General features: G+C 39.5%; 1 protein-coding gene across 6 annotated transcripts in view; it reads left to right on the top strand.

The window, feature by feature from the left end:
• Window positions 1-14,357, top strand: part of MATCAP2 (microtubule associated tyrosine carboxypeptidase 2) — a 96,594-nt gene that overhangs the window by 6,121 nt on the left and 76,116 nt on the right. For 4 of the 6 annotated variants that reach the window (XM_082471883.1, XM_082471881.1, XM_082471882.1 and 1 more), the window contains exon 1: window positions 4,848-14,019. The exons of the other annotated variants lie outside the window; for them this stretch is intronic. In XM_082471883.1, coding sequence (XP_082328009.1) covers window positions 13,995-14,019 — 25 coding nt within the window. In that variant the 5' untranslated portion in view covers window positions 4,848-13,994. Of the gene's footprint in view, window positions 1-4,847; window positions 14,020-14,357 lie in introns of those variants that run through there. 6 annotated transcript variants of the gene reach the window in all.

Below are 14,357 nucleotides of genomic sequence, written 5' to 3'. Positions count from 1 at the left end.
TTTACTTTTCCATACCTAGATTTCTCAAAGCTATATTCACAGAACCTATGTTTTAATTTTTTAGCAATCCCATATAAAAGAAAAGTAGCCCTTAAATATTAAGAAATAGCAGAAGTCAATGTTTCTTAAACATCAAAATCTCTTTATTGAACATCAAAAATAAATTCTTCTCCTTTTATTTTTTGGCCATGTGGCATGTGGGATCTTAGTTCCCCGACCAGGGGCCGGACCAGGGACCAAACCCTTGCCCCCTGCAGTGGAAAGGAAGAATCTTAACCACCGGACCGCCAGGGAAGTCCCAAAATCTTCCCCTTAAGTTTGAAACAAGAAGGTTCATTGTACTCCACTGACATCTGTCATGAACTTCTTTATCTTCCAAACACTTCAAAAATTTCTCCTCACATACTCTTTCCAGACCTTGGTTCTTCCCCTGGCTCATTAGCCCTTCCAAATATTGGCGTTCATGACATCTGCTTTCACTCTCTGCCCTGCTTCTCACAGCCTGACACCATCCGCATTCGTCAGCACCATTCATGCCTGGCAGGTACTAGGCCCTCAAGAAATGTTTGCTGATGAATTCTCAGTGACCACAGCCTCCTACGCTCTGACCTCACCATTCCGCATACCTTCCAACTCTACTGACCTCCTCCTCTCTTCTGCTTGTCCACCACATATATGGCCACACTTGGACATTAAACAGAACCAGGAAGTGCTCCATCTCCAAGATTTCAAATCCCTGACCTGGCTTCTGATTGTAATCTGAAATCCTTATCTTTTCTCTACTGCTGCTCTCGCCTACTGAACCTGCAAATCCCCTCTAACCCTAATCTTCAGTTTATTCTCCTTTCCCAACTTTTGGTCAAATTAAAAATGTCATAGTTCATTTGTAGCCATGCCTGTGTATTAGCCCTGACTTCCCACCCTGCCCTTTTCTATGAGGCCGCATGCTAAGTAGTTCATCTATTCTTAAAAGGTGGCCAAGCAAGTTAAAAAAAAAAAAAAGGTAGGAGCTGGCAGGGATCACCTAATTCAGCCCCCTAAAATAGCAGATGAGGAACCAAGAAGATTGTGACTAGTCAGAGATTTCCAGAACCTGTCATTGGCCCTTCCCAGGTCTCTTCCCCAAACACTGCCCAATTTTGATCTTTTCCTGGGCTAGCAATAAGCAGTACAATGCCCATGATGCTAGGCAGCTGCACCAAGATGCAGCTCCCAGTCAGCCATGTGATCAGGGGGGTAAACAATCAGAACCCATACAACCATTCTGTTTTTCATTTCCAGTACAGTACTCAATAAATTAAATGAGATATTCATCATTTTATAATAAAATAGGATTTGTGTTCATTTTGCCCAACCGTAGCCTAATATAATTGTTCTGAGTATGTTTAAGCTAGGCTAGACTAAGCTATAATGTTTGGTAGGTTAGGTGCATTAAATGCGTTTTTGACTTAGGATGGGTTTATCAGGACATAACCCAGTCGTAAGTTGAAGAAGATCTGTGTTTGTGTGTGTGTGTGTGTGTGTGTGTGTGTGTGTGTGTGTGTGTGTGTGTGTATGTATAACTTTGTTGGCTCCTTTTCCTCTGCCCCACAACTAAGTAACTAAGAACTTTAAATTCTACCCTGGGTGCTCTTGTCTACCTACACACACACCCCCAGATGATCTCATCAGTTCCATTGACTTAAAATACCATCTGTATACTGATGGTTCCCAAATTTATTTCTTTGGCATGAACTCTTCCTTGAACTTGTAACACTAATATCCAACCACCTATGTGAAATCTTGACTTGGACTTTTAACTGGTGTATTAAACTTAACATCCAAAATGGAATTTCCCCACTAAACCTATTCTTTCCCCAATCTTCTCCATTTCCATAAATGGCACCACTATCTACCCAGTTGCTCAAGCCAAAAACCTAGGGGTCATATTCAGTTCTTTCTTCTTTTCCTCCTACTCTGTCCACATACCCAACCTACCATCATCTCTGACTCCAAATATATCTTTTACTTCTCTCCCTCTGTGCAGCTTCCATTCCACTTTAAGCCATCATCACCCTCACTAGACCTACTGCAAGAGTCTCCTGTCTGGTTTCCCTGCTTCCACTCTCATCCTCTTATGCATCATTCTCAGAGCAGTCAATGCGATCTTTAAAAAAAAAAAAAAGCCATATTATGTCACTGCCCTGTTTTACTGGCTTCTGATTGCACTTAGAAAAAAGTCCAAATTCCTTTCCTTAGCCCCTGCTACCTCTGAAATCTTTTCACTTTCCCCCAGCTCACTGGACTCCAACCATGCTGACCTTCACATAGCCCCAGGATCAGGACAAGATCATTCCCATCCCAGGGCTTTTGCCTTTGCAATTCCCTCTACTTTGAATGCTTGTCTACCCTGCCCAACCCCGCCCCAAATTTCTCATGGCTAACTCTTTCTTATCCTTCAAGTCTCAAAAGTCACTTCCTCAAAGAGGCTTTTCCTGACCCCTCCGTACCCCAAGTCACCATCTCTAGTATACTTCTCTGATTTACTGTACTTCATAGCACCTATTTGTATCTATTACATCATTTGTTTACTTAATTGTTATTTGTTTCTCCCGCTATAAATTCCAAGAGAACTGGGAATCTATTTGATTTACTCACCACAGCATCCCTGATGTATGCGCACAAGGACTGCCCGATATATGTATATCATATTTACATATGTATGTATGCACTACCAGTAGTAACATAAATAATAAACATCTGTGGAAGGAGTAAATAAATGCACATCTTGATTTCTTCAAAATGTAATTAAGATAGGCAATATTTTTGATGTCTGATTAATAAAAAATATCCTTCCTCCCTCAGTCATTTACAATAAAACATCCTATCAAAAAAATATCACAGGGTTTCCCAGGATTTTTGTGCTGTCCTGACTATTTTCAATGAGGTGAAAGGCAGAGGCAGTTTCACAAAGCATTCTTTTATTTGGCTTCCACTTCATGTTTTTCATTCTCCTGAAAAAGACATACTGAAAACATTCCATTCTCTCAATACAGACATCCCAAAAGCATTCAAACTGCACTGAAAAAAAATTTCTTAAAGCTACAGAAACCAACTTTCCCTGGCTCTTTTTTTCTTTCAGAGTCAAGGAACATTGTTTACAGCTGCCCTGAGGCTTCCTTTAATGCTTGTTAGAATCTGGGATGTTGCAACCAGAGTGTCTCTGTTCTTTTATAATGGCAAGCTGCAGATTAATTTTCCTCGATTCATAAATTTCCAATGACATAGAATGTTATAAATTGTTTCCAAGAGAACAGGGAGGAAAGTCAAAAGTATTTTCTAGAAGCCTCTCCTCCCCTTATTCTTTTAAACTCTCATCTGAAATGTAAAAGTAAACAAATATTATTTTAATGTTCTATTTTTTTTTTTTAGTTACTGAGATAACTTCTCCTTAAGAAATTAAACTTTTTCTCAGTTTCAAGCATAATATATACTTGATCTGCTCTCAACAAAATGAACTTTTGCTATAGAAAGTGAAATATTATAGTTATTTGTTTCTCCACCAGCACTAACAATGCTTATTAGCGACCTTCTCCAGTCTTCACCATTCCTCTTTCTTGGCCTTTACCACCCAGGTTAATGATCAAATGTGTTCTAAGCCTTTAAAAAGGAAGCTGTTGATCTTTTTTCTTAAAAAAAAAATACAAAAAAACCCATCCTCTCTTACTACAGAGATGTTTCAACTGACTTCTTTTGTCCTGAAACTCCATTGACTGTGAGTAGCTTGCCATGTATCAATAGTTTGTACGTGGAATATACACATTAACATATGAGTTAATTAAAAGTTACTGGAAAAAATAAAAATAAAGTTCTTTATCCAAAACATAAAAATCTCACCACACATAAAAAAACCAATATTTCTCTGAAAATATCTATTTTCCTATCATTTTTGTATCTAAAATTTAATGGAAATCATTGTTAAAGAGAATCAGAAATTGAAATGATCCACAATACAGTGCTGGTAGTGAACATAAAAATAACCATTAAAAAACTGAAGTATAATGCTGCAGTAGGATAACTACAATAGCATTCTTGGCCATCTTTGGAAAACTTAAGTTTAGTAAAACTTTAAAAAGGGGGGACGTGTATCCTTAGAGATAAACAAATTATTAAAAGCAGTTTTAATAATTCTTAACTTTATTTTGCAATCAGTGCTTTGAAAATGGAGTTTATATAGAAACAGGTTTAAAGGAAAGTTTCTCAAAAAGATGGAATTGTTCATTGTTCTGGCAGATATGTAAAAACAATGCTGACTCAAAAGCAGCTAAGTGGACAGCTGCAGATGCCTTACCCAATGGAAATACTAAACAGGCGTAGCACGAATCAATAATTAACAAAGCAGATGCACAAAGGTTGATGAGGATGAATAATTGCATAGGCCGGAGTGGTAAAAGAAGCTTATAACAGTACTAGTTTTGTAAGAAATTAGATAAACTCCTTGTTTTCATGAATTTGTTAGCAAGAGTACTTCAGTGCCTAATAGTACACAAAGAATATCTTTTTTAAATGCTTTGAATTAATTGATATGCACCTTTATATAGTATTTATCACTGAAGATGTTTATAAATCAAAATGATCCACAAGAAAATACTGGTAGGGTGAACATAAAAATAATTTTTAAAGTAAGCAATGAAATAATATTCTGGATGGGCTAACTACAGGGGCATCAAATTGTCTATTTTTAGAATTCTTAAGTTTAACGAAATGTTGAAGAGGGAGGTATACCTTTAGTGTACATCATTTTCTAACGTGTGTGTGTGTGTGTGTGTGTGTATATATATATATATAATATATATATATATTATATATATATACACACACATATATATCCCTCCATGCTTGTCAATAAGTGTCTTGAGGATAATTATTGTGTCTTTTATGTACTCTAAAAGCACTAAGCCCTGTCTCTTGTATATAAATAAATAGCTCTGAAATTAATAAAATAATGCATTTTGGTTTCTTCAAAATATAATGAAAATGGACAACCTGATTACCCATGCTTTAGTAAAAACATTCAGAGTAAATTCTTTAGATGCTGAACATATGACTTGGAAACATCTTTTAGGAGTCTTTATTTTTTTGAGAATTACAGTTCTTAAACTGCAGTGACTTGAAAAATTAGAAATTTGCAGAGGTAACAGATGTATTTATAGCAAACTTGGAAAGCAGGTTTCAGAGTTTTAGGTATATAAGGAAGTTAAGGAAGATATGTAGGGAAGTTAGGTATATAAGTTTCATTTACATACTTTTTCCTTAGGACATATGTTGCAAGAACAACTGCTCTTCTGAATGCAAAGGATTCATTGCTTATTACTATATCAAGTATTTAACCTGAAGATGTGTTCCTTATCTACATGCCCATTCTATATCATTCTATTTTGCTTTGAATTATCATTGAAAATGCATGCTTTCTATTATCTACTTATTCCTTAACTTACAAATAATTGAGTACATACTGTGTGCTAGACACTATTCTATTTGCTGTAAGTATAGCAGTGAACAATCAAAAATCACTGCACTTGTGGAAATTTTATTCTAGAGATGGAGACAGACAATAATCAAGATAAATCAGTAAGATTTCCCACAGCACATGACGTAGGAAGCTGCCTCCGCCAGAGACTTAGCATTAGGAGTGAGGGGGTAAAGGAGTTTGGGGGTGGGGTGGGGGGTGTTCAGAAAGAGAACACGCACGCACACACACCCTAGGAGCAGGAACATCTTCCCTAGCTTAGTGGGATTCTCCTCCCACCAGAGCCATGTGTAAGAGGAAATCTTGGGCTTTGCTCTATCGAAAGTGCTCGTCTGGGTGATTCTTGAGCACCACCATCCAGAAGTGCTGGCGTCCGATGCATTTTCCTTTGCTTTGCAAAGAAGAGTCGTGAACTTCAAAACCCTCCGAGACGGATTATTAATCCTGCTTTGCAGGAAAGGAAAACCCTCCATCCTCGGCCACTGGCCACCCCTCTCCGGAGACCCTGCTATCACCCAGGCACTCCGAGCCAAAAGGGGACACTTTGGGAATGACCATGCTCCATGGAGGGACAGAGCCAGCCCCTAGCTTCTCTACACAGAGCCTCCTCCACTAAAGCTCCAAAAATCAAAAACTGTAACTGCCAGAGGAATCATTAAAAAAAAAAAAAAGGCCAGCCACTAACCTCACATGCAAATGAAATAATCACTCTGGATCCTGCATATGAGCTGCTCTTCATACCCTGATTACCTTTGAAGTCCATATTTTTTTCGTTGAATTTGCATGTCTTTAAGACACAGATTAAAACAAAATTCATGCTTTATTGGATTTTAAATGATCTCCTTTTATTTATCCTTTGTCTTTCTTAAGTGGATATGCAAGCGAGAAGACGTGACTGGATATTCCCAACATGTTCACTCCCTTAATCTGTCTGTCTAGAGGTATGGCTTCTACAGACCAAGCCGTGTGACTGACAGGGTCTTGGTGCCCCAGCCGGGTGTCAGGCCTGTGCCTCTGAGGTGGGAGAGCCGAGTTCAGGACACTGGTCCACCACAGACCTCCTGGCTACACGTAATATGAAACGGCGAAAGCTCTCCCAGGGATCTCCATCTCAACGCTAAGACCCAGCTCCACTCAACGCCCAGCAAGCTACAGTGCTGGACACCCTATGCCAAACAACTAGCAAGACAGGAACACAACCCCACCCATTAGCAGAGAGGCTGCCTAAAATCATAATAAGGTCACAGACACGCCAAAACACACCACTTGATGCAGTCCTGCCCACCAGAGAGACAAGATCCAGCCTCATCCACCAGAACACAGGCACCAGTCCCCTCCACCAGGAAGCCTACACAACCTACTGAGCCAACCTTAGCCACTGGGGGCAGACACAAAAAACAATGGGAACTACGAACCTGCAGGCTGCGAAAAGGAGACCCCAAACACAGTAAGTTAAGCAAAATGAGAAGACAGAGAAACACACAGCAGATGAAGGAGCAAGGTCAAAAACCCACCAGACCAAACAAATGAAGAGGAAATAGGCAGTCTACCTGAAAAAGAATTCAGAATAATGATAGTAAAGATGATCCAAAATCTTGGAAATAGAATGGAGAAAATACAAGAAACGTTTAACAAGGACCTAGAAGAACTAAAGAGCAAACAAACAATGATGAACAACACAATAAGTGAAATTTAAAATTCTCTAGAAGGAATCAGTAGCAGAATAACTGAGGCAGAAGAACGGATAAGTGACCTGGAAGATAAAATAGTGGAAACAACTACTGCAGAGTAGAATAAAGAAAAAAGAATGAAAAGAATTGAGGATAGTCTTAAGAGACCTCTAGAACAACATTAAATGCACCAACATTCAAATTATAGGGATCCCAGAAGAAGAAGACAAAAAGAAAGGGACTGAGAAAATATTTGAAAAGATTATAGTTGAAAACGTCCCTAATATGGGAAAGGAAATAGTCAATCAAGTCCAGAAAGTGCAGAGAGTCCCATACAGGATAAATCCAAGGAGAAACACACCAAGACATATTAAACTATCAAAAATTAAATACAAAGAAAAAATATTAAAAGCATACAAGGGAAAATAACATACAAGGGATTCCCCATAAGATTAACAGCTGATATTTCAGCAGGAACTCTGCAAGCCAGAAGGGAGTTGCAGAACATATTTAAAGTGATGAAAGGGAAAAACCTACAACCAAGATTACTCTACCCAGCAAGCATGTCATTCAGATTCGACAGAGAAATTAAAACCTTTACAGACAAGCAAAAGCTAACAGAATTCAGCACCACCAAACCAGCTTTACAACAAATGCTAAAGGAACTTCTCTAGTCAGGAAACACAAGAGAAGGAAAAGACCTACAATAACAAACCCAAAACAATTAAGAAAATGGTAATAGGGACATACATATTGATAATTACCTTAAATGTAAATGGATTAAATGCTCCAGCCAGAAGACATAGACTGGCTGAATGGATCCAAAAACAAGACCTGTATATATGCTGTCTACAAGAGACCTAGGGACACATACAGACTGAAAGTGAGGGGATGGAAAAAGGTATTCCATGCAAATGGAAATCAAAAGAAAGCTGGAGTAGCAATTCTCATATCAGACAAAAGAGACTTTAAAATAAAGACTATTACAAGAGACAAAGAAGAACACTACATAATGATCAAGGGATCAATCCAAGAAGAAGATATAACAATTGTAAATATTTATGCACCCAACATAGGAGCATCTCAATAAATAAGGCAAATGCTAACATCCATAAAAGGGGAAATCAACAGTAACACAATCATAGTAGGGGACTTTAACACCCCACTTTCACCAGTGGACAGATATCCAAAACGAAAATAAATAAGGAAACAAGCTTTAAATGATATCATTAAACAAGATGGACTTAATTGATATTTATAGGACATTCCATCCAAAAACAACAGAATACACTTTCTTCTCAAGTGCGCACAGAACATTCTCCAGGAGAGATCATATCTTGGGTCACAAATCAAGCCTTGGTAAATTTAAGATAATTGAAATTGAAATTGTATCGAGTATCTTTTCCGACCACAACGCTATAAGACTAGATATCAATTACAGGAAAAAATCTGTAAAAAATACAAACACATGGAGGCTAAACAATACACTACTTAATAACCAAGAGATCAGTGAAGAAACCAAAGAGGAAATCAAAAAATACCTAGAAATAAATGACAATGAAAACATGACGACCTAAAACCTATGGGATGCAACAAAAGCAGGTCTAAGAGGGAAGTTTATAGCAATACAATCCTACGTCAAGAAACAAGAAACATCTCAAACAACCTAACCTTACACCTAAAGCAATTAGAGAAAGAAGAACAAAAAAACCCCAAAGTTAGCAGAAGGAAAGAAATCATAAAGATCAGATCAGAAATAAATGAAATAGAAACAAAGAAAACACTATCAAAGATCAATAAAATTAAAACCTGGTTCTTTGAGAAATAAACAAAATTGATAAACCATTAGCCAGACTCATCAAGAAAAAAAGGGAGAAGCCTCAAATCAATAGAATTAGAAATGGAAAAGGAGAAGTAACTACTGACACCGCAGAAATACAGAGGATCATGAGAGATTACTACCAGCAACTATATGCCAATAAAATGGACAACCTGGAAGAAATGGACAAATTCTTAGAAAAGCACAACCTTCCGAGACTGAACCAGGAAGAAATAGAAGAAGAAATAGAAAATATAAACAGACAAATCACAAGCACTGAAATTGAAACTGTGATTAAAAATCTTCCAACAAACAAAAGCCCAGGACCAGATGGCTTCACAGGCAAATTCTATCAAACATTTAGAGAAGAGCTAACACCTATCCTTCTCAAACTCTTCCAAAATATAGCAGAGGGAGGAACACTCCCAAACTCATTCTATGAGGCCATCATCATCCTGATACCAAAACCAGTCAAAGATGTCATAAAGAAAGAAAACTACAGGCCAATATCACTGATGAACATAAATGCAAAAATCCTCAACAAAATACTAGCAAACAGAATCCAACAGCACATTAAAAGGATCATACACCATGATCAAGTGGGGTTTATCCCAGGAATGCAAGGATTCTTCAATATACGCAAATCAATCAATGTGATACACCATATTAACAAACTGAAGGAGAAAAACCATATGATCATCTCAATAGATGCAGAAAAAGTTTTTGACAAAATTTAACACCTATTTATGATAAAAATCCTCCAGAAAGTAGGCATAGAGGGAACTTACTTCAACATAATAAAGGTCATATATGACAAACCCACAGCCAACATTGTTCTCAATGGTGAAAAACTGAAACCATTTCCTCTAAGATCAGGAACAAGACAAGGTTGTACACCCTCACCACTGTTATTCAACATAGTTTTGGAAGTCCTAGCCTCGGCAATCAGGGAAGAAAAAGAAATAAAAGGAATCCAAATCGGAAAAGAAGAACTAAAGCTGTCACTGTTTGCAGAAAACATGATGCTATATATAGAGAATCCTAAAGATGCTACCAGAAAACTACTAGAGCTGATCAATGAATGTGGTAAAGTAGCAGGATACAAAATTAATGCACAGAAATCTCTTGCATTCCTATACACTAATGATGAGAAATCTAAAAGAGAAGTTAAGGAAACACTCCCATTTACTACTGCAACAAAAAGAATAAAATATCTAGGAATAAACCTACCTAAGGAGACAAAAGACCTGTATGCAGAAAACTATAAGACACTGATGAAAGAAATCAAAGATGATACAAACAGATGGAGAGATATACCATGTTCTTGGATTGGAAGAATCAACATTGTGAAAATGACTATACTACCCAAAGCAATCTACAGATTCAATGCAATCGCTATCAAACTACCAATGGCATTTTTCACAGAACTAGAACAAAAAATCTCACAATTTGTATGGAAACACAAAAGACCCCGAATAGCCAAAGCAATCTTGAGAAAGAAAAACGGAGCTGGAGGAATCAGGCTCCCTGACTTCAGACTATACTACAAAGCTACAGTAATCAAGACAGTATGGTACTGGCACAAAAACAGAAATATAGATCAATGGAACAAGATAGAAAGCCCAGAGATAAACTCAGGTACATATGGGGACCTTATTTTTGATAAAGGAGGCAAGAATATACAATAGAGAAAAGACAGCCTCTTCAATAAGTGATGCAGGGAAAACTGAACAGCTACATTTAAAGGAATGAAATTAGACCACTCCCTAACACCATACACAAAAATAAACTGAAAATGGATTAAAGACCTAAATGTAAGGCCAGACACTGTAAAACTCTTAGAGGAAAACATAGAACATTCTATGACATAAATCACAACAAGATCCTTTTTGAAATACCTCCTAGAGAAATGGAAATAAAAACAAAAATAAACAAATGCGACCTAATGAAACTTAAAAGCTTTTGCACAGCAAAGGAAAAGATAAACAAGTTGAAAAGGCAACCCTCAGAATGGGAGAAAATATTTGCAAATGAAGCAAATGACAAAGGATTAATTTCCAAAATTTACAAGCAGCTCATGCAGCTCAATATCAAAAAAACAAACAACCCAATCCAAAAATGGGCAGAAGACCTAAGTAGACATTTCTCCAAGGAAGATATACAGATTGCCAACAAACACATGAAAGGATGCTCAGCATCACTAATTATTAGAGAAATGCAAATCAAAATTACAGTGAGATATCACCTCACACCAGTCAGAATGGCCATCATGAAAAAGTCTACAAACAGTAAATGCTGGAGAGGGTGTGGAGATAAGGGAACCCTCTTGCACTGTTGGTGCGAATGTAAATTGATACAGCCACTATGGAGAACAGTATGGAGGTTCCCTAAAAAACTAAAAATAGAACTACCATATGACCCATCAATCCCACTACTGGGCATATACCCTGAGAAAACCAAAAAAGAGTCATGTACCACAATGTTCATTGCAGCTCTATTTACAATAGCCAGAACATGGAAGCAACCTAAGTGTCCATTGACAGGTGAATGGATAAAGAAGATGTGGCACATATATGCAATGGAATATTACTCAGCCATAAAAGGAAACGAAACTGAGTTATTTATAATGAGGTGGATGGACCTAGAGTCTTTCATACAGAGTGAAATAAGTCAGAAAGAGAAAAACAAATACCGTATGCTAACACATACATATGGAATCTAAAAAAATAAAAAAAGAATCTACATTCTTTTAAATGTAGCTGTCCAATTTTTTTTCAAATCTAAAAAACAAACAAACGTGGTTCTGAAGTACCTAGGGGCAGGACAGGAATAATGACGCAGTCGTAGAGAATGGACTTGAGGACACAGGGAGGGGGAAGGGTAAGCTGGGATGAAGTGAGAGAGTGGCATGGACATATATACAGTACCAAATGTAAAATAGTTACCTAGTGGGAAGCAGCTGCATAGCACAGGGAGATCAGCTCGGTGCTTTGTGACCACCTAGAGCGGTGGGATAGGGACTGTGGGAGGCAGAGGCAAGAGCGAGGAGATATGGGGACATATGTATATGTATAGCTGAACCACTTTGTTATAAAGCAGAAACTAACACACTATTGTAAAGCAATTATACTCCAATAAAGATGTTTAAAAAAAAGGAATCAGTAAAATATGTAATAAATTATATAATGTTAAGTGCTAAGGAAAAAAAAAAATAAAGCAGAGAAAGGGTATGGGAAATCTGAGAAAGGAATGGAATTTTAAATTGAGTGGCCGAGAAAGGCCTCACTGAGAAGTGACATTTGGATTAAGTCCTGAGAAGTGAAGGAGCTAGTCCTGTGGGCTTAAGGCCAGGGTGGGTGCTGGGGGTGGGGGAGCATTCCAGGCAGGGGAGCTCCAAAATTGGAGTGGGCATGAGGTGAAACAGTGCTTGGCATAGCTGACGAATATCTAGGAGGCCAGCGTGTCTGGAGGAGACCAAGGAGGAGAGCAGTGGGAGATGAGCCCAAAGAGATGGCAGGAGGCTAGGTCCTAAAGGACCTCATAGGTAAGAAAGGAAGCCACTGAAGTGTTTTTCACAGAGAACTGACATTATCTGACTTTTTAACAGGATCATGCTGGCCACTGAGTTTTGAGAGTCAAGTGAAGAGGGCAAGAGTGGAAACATGGGGTTCATTTAGGAGGCTACAGTTATAATCCAGACAAAAGCTGGTGGTGGCTTGAGCCAGAAAAGTGGCAGTGGTGATAGTGAGAAGTGGCTGGATCCTGGATATATTCTGAAAATAGTGTTCACAGGATTTTCTGACAAACTGGGATGTGGGGTTAGCCACTATCTGTGATACTGTCAAATTTCCATCGTATGCCCCTAATTGGTGAAAAAGATACAAAATTCTCACTTGTTCTGTCATTCTTAGAGTATGATGTTCCTGACATAACTTCAACTTCCGTTTTGTTCCTGAGTTTGAAAACACATCCCACAATTATTTCTGTGTCCTATCTCAACCTTGAGGAAAGATAAAGAGAAAATGTGGCTTTGAAAATTGACAGTGCCAGTGCTATCTTATGAGTTTCTCAACTGTTAGCTCCAGCCTTATTTCATTTCCCTTGATGTTCTCAAGGCCTGTCTCAGAACCTTGCACACCTTAGGCTCTCAGAAAATGTTCGTTAAATGGTATAGTCTCCACATTTCCCACGCAATAATGAAAACAACAATCAGCCCCTATCAACTGCACAATCATAAATTAAAATTTGTATTTTAGTATTAAGGATATTATGCCGGGGTACTCATTGGGTAAATGTAGTTGAGCTTCCAGCACCTTCATTACTACCAGCTGCAATCTAAAGTTGTTTTAGCTTTTTGCACCTGGAAAGGTAACTAAAAGGCGGAGGAGACTGGCTTTGTAATTCGCAGCTAGGACTGAGCCACCTGTCTCTTGTAAAATCTACTGAGGAGTTAACGCCCTCTTGAACAGCGCACAAATGTCTACGAGGATGATCAGTCAAAATGCGTGTGTAGGAAAGGCTGGAGATCCGAGCCTCTCCCAGGGTCCAGCCCACAAGCTCCCGAGACACGGGCCTGCGCTGTGCACGCCGGGAGTTGTAGTTCCTCCTCTTCCTGCGAGCCAGGACGCCGTATCTCTGGCGCCTCCAACGGCGCGCAGGCTCCGTGAAGCACGGCGCACGCGGACGGCACGCGTTTCCTAGCAACGGGGGAGCGGCAACGTCACGCCGGCGGGCGCTAAGAGCAGCTGCACGGTGTTGGGCGGCTTTGAGTACCTTCCAGCACCTGCGGGTTGGAGGAACGCTGCTCGCAGCTCTCTGTCGGCACGTCTCCGTCCGTCCTTACCCGCCTTATCCTGCACCCGGTCGCTGAGAGCAACCTTCCTCCGCGACCCCGCGTCTGAGGCACGGCCGGAGGCTAGAGGTGGCCCGCCGGGTTCTTGTCTGGCCCTCGCCCCGAGCGCCCGCGGAGCCCGCCGCCCGCGGCCTCAGCGGGACGATGCTGGAGTCCATTCGCGTGACGGGTGAGTGCCAGGAAGGGTGGCCCCTGGGCTGGCGGCAGCGGCCAGCGTCGTCCCGGCCGCTTGCGGCGAGTACCCGGAGGCCGAGGTGACGGTAGGATGTGGGCTTCGGTGCTCAACGCGGCGCCCAGAACAGTGCGGAACGCGCGGAAGGTGCTCAGGGAAAAGGTGTGCAGGGAAGAGAGAAAACGGTCCCTTTTCCTTTTGTCACTTATTATCAGTAAGCGCGTGCTGTGGACTGTAGTGAGGTAAAGTATAATAGATCGGCCCTACAAATGTACAATCTGAATATTGTTAAATTCTGTTTCAAGGCTTATTAGATATGTAATTAGGCAGTGTAG

Source organism: Balaenoptera physalus (genome assembly GCF_965194825.1).
Source record: "Balaenoptera physalus genome assembly, chromosome: 8".
Taxonomy (NCBI): domain Eukaryota; kingdom Metazoa; phylum Chordata; class Mammalia; order Artiodactyla; family Balaenopteridae; genus Balaenoptera; species Balaenoptera physalus.
Note: the sequence above shows the minus strand (reverse complement) of the source record. Positions and strands in the feature narration are given on the sequence as shown.